Source organism: Pezoporus wallicus, unplaced genomic scaffold (genome assembly GCF_028554395.1).
Source record: "Pezoporus wallicus isolate ANWC-B61680 ecotype Strahan unplaced genomic scaffold, APGP_CSIRO_Pwel_v1 contig_4847, whole genome shotgun sequence".
Taxonomy (NCBI): Eukaryota; Metazoa; Chordata; class Aves; order Psittaciformes; family Psittacidae; genus Pezoporus; species Pezoporus wallicus.
Window position 1 is genome coordinate 863,959 of NW_026642717.1, and position 14,419 is coordinate 878,377.

Below are 14,419 nucleotides of genomic sequence, written 5' to 3' on the forward strand. Positions count from 1 at the left end.
GGTGCCAAAAGTGGGGTGCTAGGGCTTGACATGAGTGCCATGTGGGTAAAGATGACCCTGCTCTATGACCAGCCTCCCTGTCCCACTGGGGTCAGAGGAGGTGACAGTCCCCATGACACCACTGGTAAATCCTTTATTGGATGTCTTTGCCTTTCATTTTCCTTCCTGTTAAGGAATACCCAGAATCTTCTGAGATTTCCCTTTCTTAAAGCTTTGTGATAGAAGCAGCAAGTGCAGTGAGGGGTATCCCCCTCTTACAGAGTTGCAGGAATGGGGCTGTTACTTGAGCTGCTGGGACTTTGCAGAAATATTTAACAGTTTGTGTTGCTCTTTTCACCCAGCTCCCTCAGGCCTCCACAGGTTGTTAAAAATCAATTATTGGGATATAATAGTAGAGAGAAGACTTATGCTCAGTGCTTGCAGGCAAGTTCTGACAATCCTGCTTAAAATAGCAACAACAAGACAATAAGCCCTGAAATAATGAATTGCTGAGAAGGAAGTAGTCTGTCAATCTGTTAACCTACTTAGGAACAGAAACTTCAGCACTACCTACCTTTCTTGATACTTCTTTTCTTCAGCAAATATCTGTTTTTTTCTACTAGAAAACTTGTAAAAAATATTGTACTACAAAACCAGATAAAAAGAAATCATCTCAGTCTAATTCAATGAGTGAGTTTTCTTAGGGAAAGAATAAACAAGGGTAGGAGGAGGTGAGAGGTGGAGTTTTCCAAGAACTATTATTATCTAGAGAATTGCATTCAATGTGTCTTTCATTTGTATTACAAAAGAATTTCCCGCCTGGGTTAGTGACTCACTTTTCAAAGGGAATTTTCATAAAGGCAAAGCTAGTGCAATTGGACCATTGAGGATATTGTAAGGAAATAACCTTCAGTGAGAGCCCAGATCCCTCCATGCTAAGTGACAGGCAGCCACCCTTTCTCTGTTCATCTGATGATGCTTAATGAAGTACGAGAAGTCAGAGGCCCATTAAAGGGGGTAAACCAAAGTTGCTCTACCAAAAATCTACTGGAGCTGTCCTGAGTTACCTAAGCTGAGTCTTCTTTGCTGCTTAATATTTCTGCCTAATGAAGACTATTATGTAGAAAGGGCATAGAAACATAAAATGGTTAGGGTTGGAAAGGACCTGGGGATCATCTAGTTCCAACCCCCCTGCCATGGGCAGGACATCTCACACTAGACCATGTAAAATTCATGTTACAGTGTTAACTTGCTTTTGTATGTAGTTCCTCCCCAGAATTTGGTGATCAGTCACCCCAGCTTTCCTCATCTTACTGGGTTTACAGATCTGAAAATGAGAAAGTTACTCTCCAATTCTTCTCTGATGGAGATCCCCTGACCGGGATCCTCAGTGACATCAGCAGAGCACTGGGAATTTTGTGTTTGGCAACATCTGGTTAAACGGAGTCTTGTCAAACATCGTTCTTGCAAGTTTAACTTCATGGCAGTTTTGTTTTCTTTCCCCTCTTCAATAGGAGTTGTCCCCATGCTGGTAGCAGAGAATTACTGGATTACAACACTGAGAGTTCTCCATTACAAGCTTGACATTTCAGGAAGGTCCTTTTAAACACTGTATTAGTTTATTGCAGCCTACAGTCAGTTCTGTTAAGCCCTAAGCTTTAAGTTAAGACCTTGCTGGAGCTCTTTGAGGACTCTCCAGTTCTTGATTTTTTTTCTGCAAAAGCAGATTGGAGTGCCACCCTCCTATGCCCAGTACATAGTAACTTTTTCTTATGCCCAGCACGCGTATCCTTTTAGTTGCTGTGATATTAAACCGAACTTGGGAAGTTCCTTATCTTTAATAGCACTTGCCAGCTTGAGGAAGATGTTGAAATTTAGATACAAATAAAGAATGAAAAGCTAATGTTACTCATAAAATAAGGAAGTTCTCAACGCTTGACATTTGTATTTTGATGTGAGGGAATACGGAGTCTTGGTCCTTCCCTTTGTTCCATAGAAAAGGAGAGGGGGAGAGTGGTAGCAGCAGTAACTAGTACAGTATGTGAGTGGCACAGCAGTAACTGGTGTATGATCCAAGCTGAGAACCTTGAAGTAATTAATTGGTTGTATATGGGCCTTTCATGTGCTGAGTCAATGGCTGTCCCCATCTGTCTAGATTGCTGCTGTTACTTAGCCACTTAGCCACGTAGCAATGACATTTACACTGGCATCCCAAGCTAATACAGGGGAGAGGAAATGCCATAAAATCATCACCAGGTTTTTGTTTGCCACCAGTGTGGGTTGGCTGTCCTCCCAGGTGTGCATTAGCCAGAGCCAGGAGCAGTAGAGGCCGCAAGCAGGGGCAGAAAGTGCCAGTTTATTTGTTTTGTGGTGGAAACAGAGCTGCTGCTGCAGGGAAAGAGTAGTTGTGCTGATAGGGAAGATCTGAGAGCCCTGTGAGGTTAGCTCTGGCTGGAGTAACTCCTGGAAGGAGAGGGGATCCAGTTTATATTTGTAGTTTGAAATAATCCAAACCAAAGAGTAGACAGTCATTTCCTGTATAAAATTCATAGTTATTAAAAGGAAAATTTTACAAGAAAACATACTTGCTGGGGGTTTCTTACACATATTGGAAAAGTTTGACTGTCCTTTTTCAGACACCACAGGTAAGACTTACCTCACCTACTTTAGATACTGTAAGATGCAGCATCTTCTCTAAGCCTCATGCCTGCTCCTTCTGCAGCCAGGAGGAGGGAGAAGCAGTGCGGGATGCATTGCCATCTGAAGGCTTCTCTGTCCTCGATGCCAGCTAGTGAAACCGTTATTTCAGACAGTTCTGAGTGGGTCAGATGAATCCCACCCATGCCACAGTGGTTGGCTCTTACAAATTGACTTACCACTCTGTTAGGATAACCGCCAGCTTAGAGTCTTGCCCTGTGCCAACATAGAACACCATTAGCCTCTCATGGCAGCAGTATTCTGGTGCAGTTATTCACTGTGTCTGTGCCAAAGGCTTGGTGGTTGGGTTTTTTTTCAGTTGACAGCAGATTTTGGAGAGGGAGACCGGCAGTAAAAATGCTGTGAATGGTGAAGAAAATGAGTCTGACTTGCTTCCACTCTCCCTTTCATGATTTTAATCCTGCACAGTGCTGCTTATGACAGGAGTGGGATTATGCTGGGTTTACTGATAGCAGTCTCTGGCCTGCTGTGTAGATGGGTTTATTTTCAATCCTTTTTTTTTTTTTTTAATTGTTTCTATTTATTTTCTCATTTCCTTTAACAAGTTCTACCTGACAGATAGAAATTGCTTCCCTTTCATTCCTATTCCAGCTGCAAGCACATCTCCTCCTTGCAAATGAATATGTTTTGAAAGGAGAGGGAGGAAGAAATAAAAGTTAACATCACTTTCTGCATTTGACTTAAGAAAATAAGGAAAAACTGGGAAAGTGCAAGGACTTTTTTTGCAGTGAAACTGTGGTGTCTTTCATTTTCAGACCATGGTTGAAGCTTGAGAGAAAAGCAGATGACACCAAGTTTATGTTGATCGTCCAAAGGCTAGGGAGGGGAAAGCAAACAGGTTTCATGTCATTAGTTAGCAGTCTGTAAACAAGGTAGTCCACAATACCATGCCTAAGGTCAGCCTTTGTGTGTACAAGCAGGACTTTGGGGGGAATGGGACAGTTTGGTGTTTCTTGCTAGTTTCAATTGGCATGTCAGGTAGTGTATTACAATGTGGTGCCTGGATACATGGGGCAGAGGGACAAGGTTCAAGGCATGAAACCATCTGAAAGGATGCACTGAATTTCATGTGGCCCAGACTTTGAGGTGCATGGAGCAGTGATAGAAGAGTGCAAGAAAACACAAGGTCATGAGTAAGGCAAGGAGCTGGATATAGGCAGGTCCAAGTCCCCAGCAAGGGTCTATGACTCTCTGTGCCAGAGGCCACTGCTGTTTGTGTACGTGTCCTCAGCAAACTGTTCTGCATAAACAAACTCAGCTCTTCAGTGAAAATAACTTATTTCTAATCTATGCTGTTATTTTCTTTATCTCCAGATAGTTAAAGTGCATTATTTAAAGACAATAACCATGTTTTAAATAGAAAAAGTAAACCTTTTCAACCTGTATCTTTTGCTTGGCTGGAGCAATTTAAGTTGTATTTTCTTTGGTAGCCTGCATGCGGAATAGTCTTGTTTGAGAGATCGGATTGTACTAATCTGGACAGAAATGTAAATATTTACTGCCATCTTTTGGGCAGTGTGGGTATGACTCAGAAAAAGAAGGGGTCATGCTCAGCTGTCATCTCCTTCAGCCTTGTCAATTGATTCTTATTTGACCACCAAACACAGCAGTCCACTGAGGAACATTTTTTGGATGTGAAGCAGGGTTTGTAGGGAGAGGTGCTCACTTTGACTGGAGCAAGCTGGTAGGTCTGGGAAGAAAGCTAACAGAAGTCTTTGAGTGCATCCACCATTCTCCAGGTTTTGAGTCAGTATGTGTTCATTGCTCCAAGCTGTCAGGAGTTTTGTGTTTTGCTTTGCTTTAATGCATCATCAGTAAGAGTTGGAGAGGTGGTTGGAATTGCTGAGGCCAGAACCTAGAGCTACTGTTGCAAGGTGTAGGTTAAAACTGGATGGGAGTTCATGGCCCAGAGAAGAATGGTTTACTGCAAGTAACTGAAGTTTTAGACCGTTTGGGCTTTTTTCAGGAAATGCGAGTTGGGTGCTCGTCAATCTACAAAAATACCAGAATGTCAGCAAACATTGGTTTAGCTCAAAATGAGCATGGATAAATTATGTCACACTCCTCTGACTCTTTCTTCTTACACGGTGTACTGCTCAGTTGAAATGTTGATTAGATGACCTTTCCTAACTGCAGTATGGTATTTTTCATCCATTTGAGGTGTCAGGTTGCATTTTTAACCTCACACCTACTCAAAATTGCAGTCCTGCAGGCCATGCAGAGACAGGTTTCCAGTTGTGGTAATAGCTTGTTCATTGAAATTAGTTTGAAATTAATAGCAGTGAGGTACCTCACTGTTTTCAAAAGCTTGCATCTCTTAGCGGACAGAACCTTCTTTTAATGCAAGGAAATCTGTTAGAGCTTTTTAGAATGATGATATTTTTACCTGGGACTCATCTGTATTGCTGATTTCAGTACAGTTATATCTGATCCTTACCAGCTGGATCTCTTCAATGTGCCACAAGGGAGTGTTAAAAACCTGCTTAATGTAAAACTTTGTGTGTTGTTTATTTAGGGCTCGGCAGCATAGGTACTTACCCTTCCGCTCACTGTTGTTCTGCTCGCATTCAGCAATCAAAATAATACTCTTCCCTCTTGTTTTCTATTTGGTTTAGGTGAAACTTCCTTTTCCTGTTGATCAAATCACAGATCTTCCAAGGAATGATTTCCAGATGATGATAAAGATGCACAAGCTAACCTCAGAGCAGCTAGAGTTCATCCACGATGTCCGCCGGCGCAGCAAGAACCGAATTGCAGCTCAGCGCTGCCGCAAGAGGAAACTGGACTGTATTCAAAACCTAGAATGTGAAATCCGCAAGTTGGTGAGTTGTGTGCTCTTGCTGTGTCTCCACTCACCCTCATGATGCAGCTTGCATGGCACTCAATTCCTGTCCAGCGTTTAGTGGGTTCAGTCAGTTTTTACATGAGTAAGTGGAGCCACTAGTATGAAAAATTAATATACAAAAATATATTGGTATGTGTGTATATACTGTTTATGGGAAACACAGTGGAATGAGGCCTAGATATCTCTTTATTCTGATACCTCAAGAATAAATTGTCGAATGAGTTGGAAGAGGAGGGAAACGTGTATCACAGCTCCCTTCTTGCAGTTTAACTTACTCCCAGTACTTACAGTGCCTCCACAATGGCATTTCCTCATCCAAGCCCCATCTCCATGCCTAAATACCATAACAATCTGTTCATCATGGATTTGTGGAGTGCTCAAAAAAGATAGGTATGAAGAGAACTTCAGAGATTGTCTGGTCCAAACAGTGGTGTGGTGGGACCAGATTCATCTCTGCATAGAGATTTTCTTTCTCTTTTGTGTGCTAGAAGGCAGGTCAGTGTTTCCAGGATATTTCTGCGCACTGTGTCTTTAATTCAGTTCTTTTTATTTACTGAGCAAATGGCAGAAATGGAAAGGGAACTCAAAAGCCAGGAATGTGAATATCCAGACAAGTGGGCATCCGTTAGTGTATGTCAGTGGGATGGCAAGGGTATGTTCCTCCTTGCTCCTGCTGTCTTTTCCCTTCTAATGCTCTTGGTATGGCATGGACTGAAACTCACACACACCCCCCCCCCCATAATTCAAGGACCATCTAACACAAAAGGCCTATTCCCACTCCACATTACAGTGGCGTTCATGTCCTCTGTACTTGGTTCAGGTGGCAGCTGCTGGTTGGCCCCAGCCTTCACTGATGTTTGTCTCTCACAGTAGTCTACTGTGGAAAGGAGAGCAAAGCATGCTCTGCTCACTGGCCAGAGCACATCAGGGGACAGGTCTCCTGTGTGCCAAGGTGTCAATGGACAGTGCTACCACATTCTAATCTGGAGTGAGTTGACTGGAGCAAGGCTAAGTGTTTGCTCAGGAAATTCCCCTCTCTTTCAGTAATGAACACCTCAGGTGTGGTTTGGGTGGCTACACAGAGATGTCTACAATATAGACACTTGTAGTGCAGCTACTTGTCCTAGTTTCCTTTATAGCCAGTGAAATGACAAGTTTTTTTAGTCTCATCCAGTGCTGCAGGGGCGGTGACATAGAGCCCAGAACTGCCTGTTCCTCTCCACTGCTAAATAAGATCACCTGGAGAGCCATGTCACATGTAGACATCTTAGCTATAGGAGCCTAATCCGATAAAACTCCCTTCTTTGTGACCATGCCCCTGTGGTCTGAGAGTCCTGCTCCTCTTCCCCTGTCATCCCTTGCCCATTGAGAGAGCAAGATGGTACACAACAAAAAAAAAGGCTCGAGAGAAGGGTCATGGGGAAAGAAATGTCTACATGGGTGTCACTCAGCAGGAGAGATGCAACACTGGAACTTCAACATGGGTTAGAACCTCCTCATCTGTTTGAAAGCCCTAAAAGCTTTCTGAAACGTCAAAAAAAAAAAAAAATGTAATAGCCCCAGTTCAGCTGCTGTGAGAAATGTGGGTGTGCAGCATGCAGAACTGTATAGTTCACTTGCATTACGAAGCACAGATTTAGGAGTCTAGCGTTAGACCTGGCCTCCAAGGATTTGAGTGATAAATTCATTCATTCACATAGATGAAACAAAAGGAGTTTAAATTGATTTCCTTATTGATATCTCTGTGTACCCATCTTCTGTTAAAATTAAAGGTTATTTGGAGTCTTTGACTTAAATATCTCTGTGCACATTTAAAACATGCTCTGTTGTAGGTTGAACATGGTGGGTCTTGGGAGCTAGGTACTTCTTGTTCTTGTCATCATACTGGCCTTTACTGTAGGCTTTGTCGTGCTTCATTCTCTGCACAAGCTGTAGCAAATGTTGCATGAAGGAGGCATCTGTTGGAAGAAGCTGAGTTACAATCACCTCACAAATGGCAGAAAGCCGCATGACTTTGGGTTACTCACTTACTGCCTCTGCCTATCTGCATCATCTCTGTAACAGGGATGTGACACTGGCCCCATAAACTGGTTGAGAGGCTTAAATCATCAAGGCTTGTGAAGCCTTTAGATACCATACTGCTGAAGTCCTGGGGAAAAGAAAGCAGAGGTTAATATCAAAGCATTGTTCGGAGTAGTGCTCCCCTGATGCAAAACAAACAAAACATCAAAGGTAAACAAAATAGTGAGCAACTGTTAATCCAACACTGTGGATTATGCTCCTGCACCCAGCATAATCCATAGTGCATGTGGGCTGAGTTAGAGATTCTGCAGGGTGAAAGAGCGACTCCTCATCCAGGCTGTCAGAAGCAGATCCAGTACTGGCTGATCTGGTGATGGGGATGTCTCTTGTTCTTCAGTGCAGAGCACCGCTCTTAAGGGCTGGGCTAGCAGCGAGGTAGCCTTTACCTGAGAATTAATTTGGGTTCTTTGGCTTTATGCAGTCCTCTGACTTTACTGTTATTGTCTAGCATATTCAACCCTGTGTATAGGCAAAAATAATACTTTTAAGTCCCCTTCTCTCCCCTGCACACACACACATCTCAGGGAAATGAATGAAAAGTGTATGAGTGACCCTGTGGTCCTGATCCCTGCTGAATTTCAGGAATCAAAACCCCTTTGAGGTGCAGAATTCTTCAAAAGAAATGTAAATTTAGCAAGCTGGACTTGAGGATGTAGCAATATGTAGTGAGTGAGACAACTGGGGAAGGTACCTGCTGGACCCGTTTGTGAACAGAGAGGGACTCTGTGATGTGGTGCTCGGAGGCTATCTTGGCCACAGCAGTCACAAAATGATGAAGACTTTTTGATTCTAGGAGAAGTAAGGAGAGGGATCAGCAGAACTGCTACCTTGGACTTCCAGAGGGCAGATTTTGACCTGTTTAGGAGGTCCGAGCAGACCAGAGGTTAGCAAATATGATGCCCATCTACAAGAAGGGCCTAAAGGAGGATCCAGGGAACTGCAGGTCTGTCAGTCTGGCCTCAGTGCCAGGGAAGATTATGAACAAATCACCTTGAGTGCTATCACATGTCACACACATGATAACCAGGTGATCTGGCCCAGTCAGCATGAGTTCATGAAAGGCAGGTCCTGCTTTGACCAACCTGATCACCTTCTTTGACAAGGTGATCTGAGCAGTGGAAGAGGAAAATGCTGTGAATGTCGCCTACCAAGACTTTAGTAAAGCTTTTGACACTGTTTCCTAGAGCATTCTCCTGGAGAAGCTGGCTGCTCATGGCTTGGATGGGTGTACTCTTCCCTGGGTAAAAAAACTGGCAGGGTGGCCAGGCCCAAAGAGGGCTGGTGGATGGAGTTAACTCCAGTTGGTGGCCAGTCACCAGTGGTATTCCCCAGGGCTCAGTACTGGGGCCAGTTCTGCTTAGTGTCTTTGTAAGTGATCTGGATGGGGGGGGATTGAGTGCACCCTCAGTAAGTTTGCAAAGGACACCAAGTTGGGTAGGAGTGTTGATCTGCTGGAGGGCAGGAAGGCTCTACAGAGGGATCTGGACAGGTTGGATCAATGGGCTGAGGCCAATTGTGTGAGGTTCAACAAGGCAAAGTGTCAGGTCCTGCCCTTGGGCCACAACACCCCCATGCGCACTATAGGCCTGGGGAGGAGTAGCTGGAAAGCTGCCAGGCAGGAAAAGATCTGGAGGTGCTGAGTGACAGCCACTTGTGAGCCAGCTTGTGCCCAGGCAGCCAAGAAGGCCGTTCAACGGCATCCTGGCCTGTATCAGAAATAGTGTGGCCAACAGGACCAGGGAAGGGATTGTACCCCTGTGCTCAGTACTGGTGAGGCTGTACCTCAAACACTGTGTTCAGTTTTGGGCCTCTCACTACAAAAGACATATGCTCCTGTGCTGGAGCAGGTCCAAAGATGAGCAATGAAACTGGTGAAGGGCCTGGAGCACAAGTCTCATGAGGAACAGCTGAGGGAACTGGGGTTGATCAGCCTGGAGAAAAGAAGGCTGAAGGGAGACCTTATTGCTCTCTACAACTACCTGAAAGGAGGTTTTCATGAGGTGGGTGTCAGTCTCTTCTCCCAAGTAACAAGTGATAGGACAAGAGGAAATGGCCTCAAATTGCACCAGGGGAAGTTTAGACTGAATATTAGGAAAAATGCCTTCACCAAAAGGGTTGTCAAGCATTGGAGCAGGCTGCCCACAGAAGTGGTGGAGTCACCATCCCTGTAGGTATTTAAAAGACATGTAGATGTGGCACTGAGGGACATGGTTTATTGGTGGGCTTGACAGTGTTAGATTAATGGTTGGACTTGATCTTAAAGCTCTTTTCCAGCCTAAACTATTCTGTGGGATTCTATGGGAGTTCATTCTGAAAATGGACCTTCATAAAAAAAGACAGTCACGAGATGTGCAAGAGTATAGAGCTACAAAATTAAACTCATGCAATTTTATCGTTGCCTCTCAAGCAGTCCTGCCCTCACTCCATACGCATGCTGTCCAAGCAGGTAGTCTGCTTCAAGATCTATACTTTTCCACTTAGAAGAGCCAGCAGTAAAACTCCACTTGACTTCACACATCATCACTGGAAATTCCTTTGTCATCTTATGTCCACTTTGTGACCAGTGATTTCCAGTCTCCTGAACTGTGTAGTGGTACTGGGGTTTAACGGGTTTTCACTCAGTGGGGTCTTTTTTATGAAAGACCTCTTTCTCCCCCTGCACTTAATTCGTGTAAGTCACCCATCTTGTTGACACAGATGGTTTCACAGCAGACAGTGAGCGTAATGGTCGTATCCTCTGAGCTTGATAGGTTTGGGATTTTTTTGCCTGCTTTCCCTCTTATCCGTCTACCCACTTAAATTTCTTTTTTTCCTTGCAAACTCACAGCATATTCTCTTCCATAATTCATTATCTCAAGATGTACTTGAGCATCTGTTTATTTTTTTATAATTTTTTGCTTTCTTGATAGATTTATCAATATTTTAGCAGTTGGTTCTTTTCATGTGCACTGCTCTCTTTCTCATTCGCACAGCTGTGTGCTTCTGGTGCAGGCTTCAGACCCAGGGCAATACTATCAGCTGTCAACAGCCACCCATAGTTGGATGATCTGAGTTGTGGAGTTTTCACACCTCAGATGCTGAGGCAGCTTGGGTTTAGCAGTGTTACTAGGTGAGGTACACAACTGCGCTGCTTTGGGGGCCAGCTCAGCTCTGGAAATAGCTCCTGTATTCTACAAAATCTACAAAAATCTACTCCTTTGAGCTATATACCCGTCTTCCTGGGACAGCAAGTGATGCAGCAGGACCATCCAAATCAGTCTGCACTGAGTCAAAACCAGTTTTTAGAGGTGTAACTCCAGGCTGGGTCTGGCTCTGTGCCTAACCCTCCCAGTCCGCCTCTGCAGGGAGGAGAGCACTCACCAGTGACCTGGCAACATATCCTAACCTCTAGAACTAAGCCCTGTTTTCTTGCTGTTTAGATGGGTTTCTTTCTGAGTGTTTTTTGTATCATCCAATCATCCTTAGTCTAGAGAGAGAACTAACAGTCTCTTGGGAATAACTTGTAACTCTATCCTCTTCCAAGTCAAGTGTTTAACTCTGAAGATGTTTCCGAAGCTGTAGTCCACACAGACCTCATGGTGGTCAAATACCTGATGTCTTTGTGACTTTTCCTTTACCCATCAAACCAACTGTGACATCTTGGTGTTCTTCCCAGGTACTGCTGCATACATGCCTGGAGTGTGCAGCTGGTGGATGGTCCTTCCTCAACCTAAGATACGTTCTTTCTTTTTCAGGTGTGTGAGAAAGAGAAATTGCTCTCAGAAAGGAACCAACTGAAAGCAAGCATGGGAGAATTGTTAGACAACTTCTCTTGTCTGTCCCAAGAAGTGTGTAGAGATATGCAGAGCCCAGAACAGATCCAAGCTCTCCACCGATACTGCCCCGTTCTCAGACCCATGGATCTACAGCCAGCGACCACCATCAGCCCCTCCCCAGCTGGTGTGGAGCAGAGCCTGGTGACCTCCCAGTGCATTGGGGAAAGCATGCAGTGCTGCTCAGAGCAAGGCTCGGTGCAACTGGGAGCACCCTGGCTGCCCAACAACATCTCGGAGAATTGTTCTGCCAGCGGGGGGCTGGATGGAGCCGACACAGGTACTTACCCTGAGAGAGAGCTTCCAGCAGAGCAGAGCAGCCAGACGGTCACGGTAGACTTCTGTCAGGAAATGACTGATAAATGTACAACAGATGAACAACCTAGGAAAGATTACACCTAGTGACTTGTAACGTTACACCTGGTCAGGTGTTCTTCAGTCAGCCAGTGGCAGTGTTCATTTGTTGTCTAGAAGAACGTATTTGGTGCACACTACAGTGGTCTTAGCAGCAATACTGTTTTTAAGTATTCCCTCCTCTCTACAAGCAGGAGTTCTCTTCACAATGGTGCTATCCCTTGCTCAGGCAGGGAACGAAGCAGTGGCGACACTGTTTTTGTATGTTGATTTCAATCTTAACAGGGATGGACATAACACCTCTGAGGACCCAACCGCAGCTTTTTTCTCAGTGGCCCATGTCACAAAACCCTAACTCAGGAATTTCCTCTGAATGTTCAATTTTTCATTGAAGACAGCTTCTTTACACATCAAAGTTTTATAGCTAAACTGTACATATTATATATAATATATATAAAATATATATATCCATATGCAAAAGTCCCTGCATGCCTCAATTTTTCTCATCCTACAAACTGGAAGCTTTTGTTTCTATTGTATAAACAAGTTCCAACATTCCTTTTTGTCTTCGATGCTAGAACTAGTTTGGTAACTTGTTACATGATAATTTTTTCCTCCGTTCGCAGTTCAGCAATATCATTCAATTTGTACTTATTTATAAAATTTTAATGTTGGAAACTTATTTGAGATTTTATTATAGACAGTTTTTTTGGCACAGCCATTTTGTGCCACTTGAGCAATGTGGAGTTATTTTATTTTCCTGCAGATACTGTACAGTAATGGTCAACTTTGCCACTTGCACTGAGTTTCTGGTCAAACCTCTTTTCATAAATGAAGTCGTGACTTCAGTATAACTTGAGTATATGGTTTTCTTTGCTTTATGGCTTAAAGAAAATAGGAAAGTTTTAGCTAATAGACAAACACTCAGGAGCTCATTATGTAGTCAAAACAGTCTTGCCAAATACTGAATTCACTATACAATTTGTAAAGAGAATCTGCTTGAATTATTTTTATATTCAGACTTCTTTCTGTTTCACAAACCAAGTTTAAGTGCTGTTAATGATGCTTTTGGAATCTTATAGGGGAAGGTATATTTCGCTCTTTAGAGAAAAAAGTATTTGACAACTGGATCAGTTCATCATACGTTCCACGAAGTAAAGCAAAAAAGAGATCACATCAATACACTTGGAGGGGGCTTTTTCTCCAGCCCCGCTCTACATCCTTTACTCATGGAAGCAACTGCTGCTCCGGCTAGTCCCCAGAGCCTCACCTCAGCTGTCCTCAAATGTTACCTGTTTTGCTCACCAGACCCGAGCTGCAGAGGTGGGTCTGGTGAAGTCATTAATCCTGCCTGGGTAGGCATAGTTGCAGGACCAGACCCTTAGTTGTTGACTTTGGTTTCCTTTCAGAAGTCAAATTAGCACTGTCTCCTCCAAGAGCAAAACACACATCTGCCAGCACCTGATTTGGTCACTTCCCCATCAAACTCTTGTTTTCCAGGATCCTCTCGTCCTGCAGCATTGCCCTCAGCACAAACCGCAGCTAAAAGAGTGCTGTCTTGAAGGAGACTACTCAGTGAATTGGCTTAGTTGTAACTGTATTGGATTTGTATCTTAAGCAATGTTGACTCATGTTATGACTGTATGAGACAGCAGCTTTCCAAGCATAACATCTGTATGTACAGTGTAGACAGAGAAACATCTTCCTAATGCTTTTTTAATAATTATTATTCTAAGTGTACTGAGTTTTTAATTTGTGATTCTTTGCCTTACGTGTGCCAGGTTGCGTGGCTTTATCGACAACAACTGTCATGTGCTTTACTGGCTGATATTGTTTGTTCTCGCTGAAAAAAAAATGACCAGCTGTTCACACCTATTAAAAACAAAACAAGTGTGGGGAAGCAGCTTCTCAGAAGCACTGAAGGATAATGTGGTCTTCTGTGCTAACGTTTACACTAGAGGTGTGCGCTGGTGGTTTTTTGCGGCACTGAGTAGATCAGCATCTTGACCTTGGAGGAGGAATCAGCTCCCTCTCTCCACTTCTTCCATCTTCAGACTGTGCTCATGGACCGTCGCCCACTTGACACAAAGTCTTGCTTTTATCCTCTTCACCCAAACTATTGTAGCCAAGCTACCGAGGAGGAAATGCATATAGCATGTGCCATGTTTGTTGAAAATACATTTTTTCCCCGCATGTACAAAGGAAAACTAGTATATAATGTAGGAAAATATTTATGTTTAAGTATTAATCATTACTGTACAAAATCCTTACCTTTAAATGTTCAAAAATATACAAATGCCATAAACTCCTAGTTCACGCAGTTGAAAAAGGAGGAGGAGTCGTCCTTTCTTTTTAAAAGAGCTTAATCTAAAAATATCTGAACCCCCTCCCAGCCATCTTTTGCAGGTAACTGACTGAGAAGCTCCGTGGTGGTACGGGAGGGATTTGATTTTTCCTTTGAATTTGTTGACGTTGCAAAGCAGTTCTGTGCTTCGCAGAGAAGTTTTGTTTCTATGAGACCATGGTGAAAGCTAGAATTTAAAACTAAATGTGAATCACATTATAGAGTCATAGCTACTTGGGGGGCGGGGGGGGGGGGGGGGGGGGGGGGGGGGGGGGGGGGGGGGGG

The 14,419-nt window shown here is 43.7% G+C and overlaps 1 protein-coding gene across 3 annotated transcripts in view; it reads left to right on the forward strand.

Moving 5' to 3' along the window:
- BACH2 (BTB domain and CNC homolog 2) overlaps positions 1-14,373 on the forward strand; it is a 185,861-nt gene extending 171,488 nt beyond the window's left edge. For all 3 annotated transcript variants that reach the window (XM_057432095.1, XM_057432093.1, XM_057432094.1), the window contains 2 exons: positions 5,313-5,519; positions 11,359-14,373. In XM_057432095.1, the coding sequence (XP_057288078.1) occupies positions 5,313-5,519; positions 11,359-11,838 (687 nt within the window). In that variant the 3' untranslated portion in view covers positions 11,839-14,373. The remainder of the gene's footprint in view (positions 1-5,312; positions 5,520-11,358) is intronic.
- The last annotated feature ends 46 nt before the right edge of the window (positions 14,374-14,419 follow it).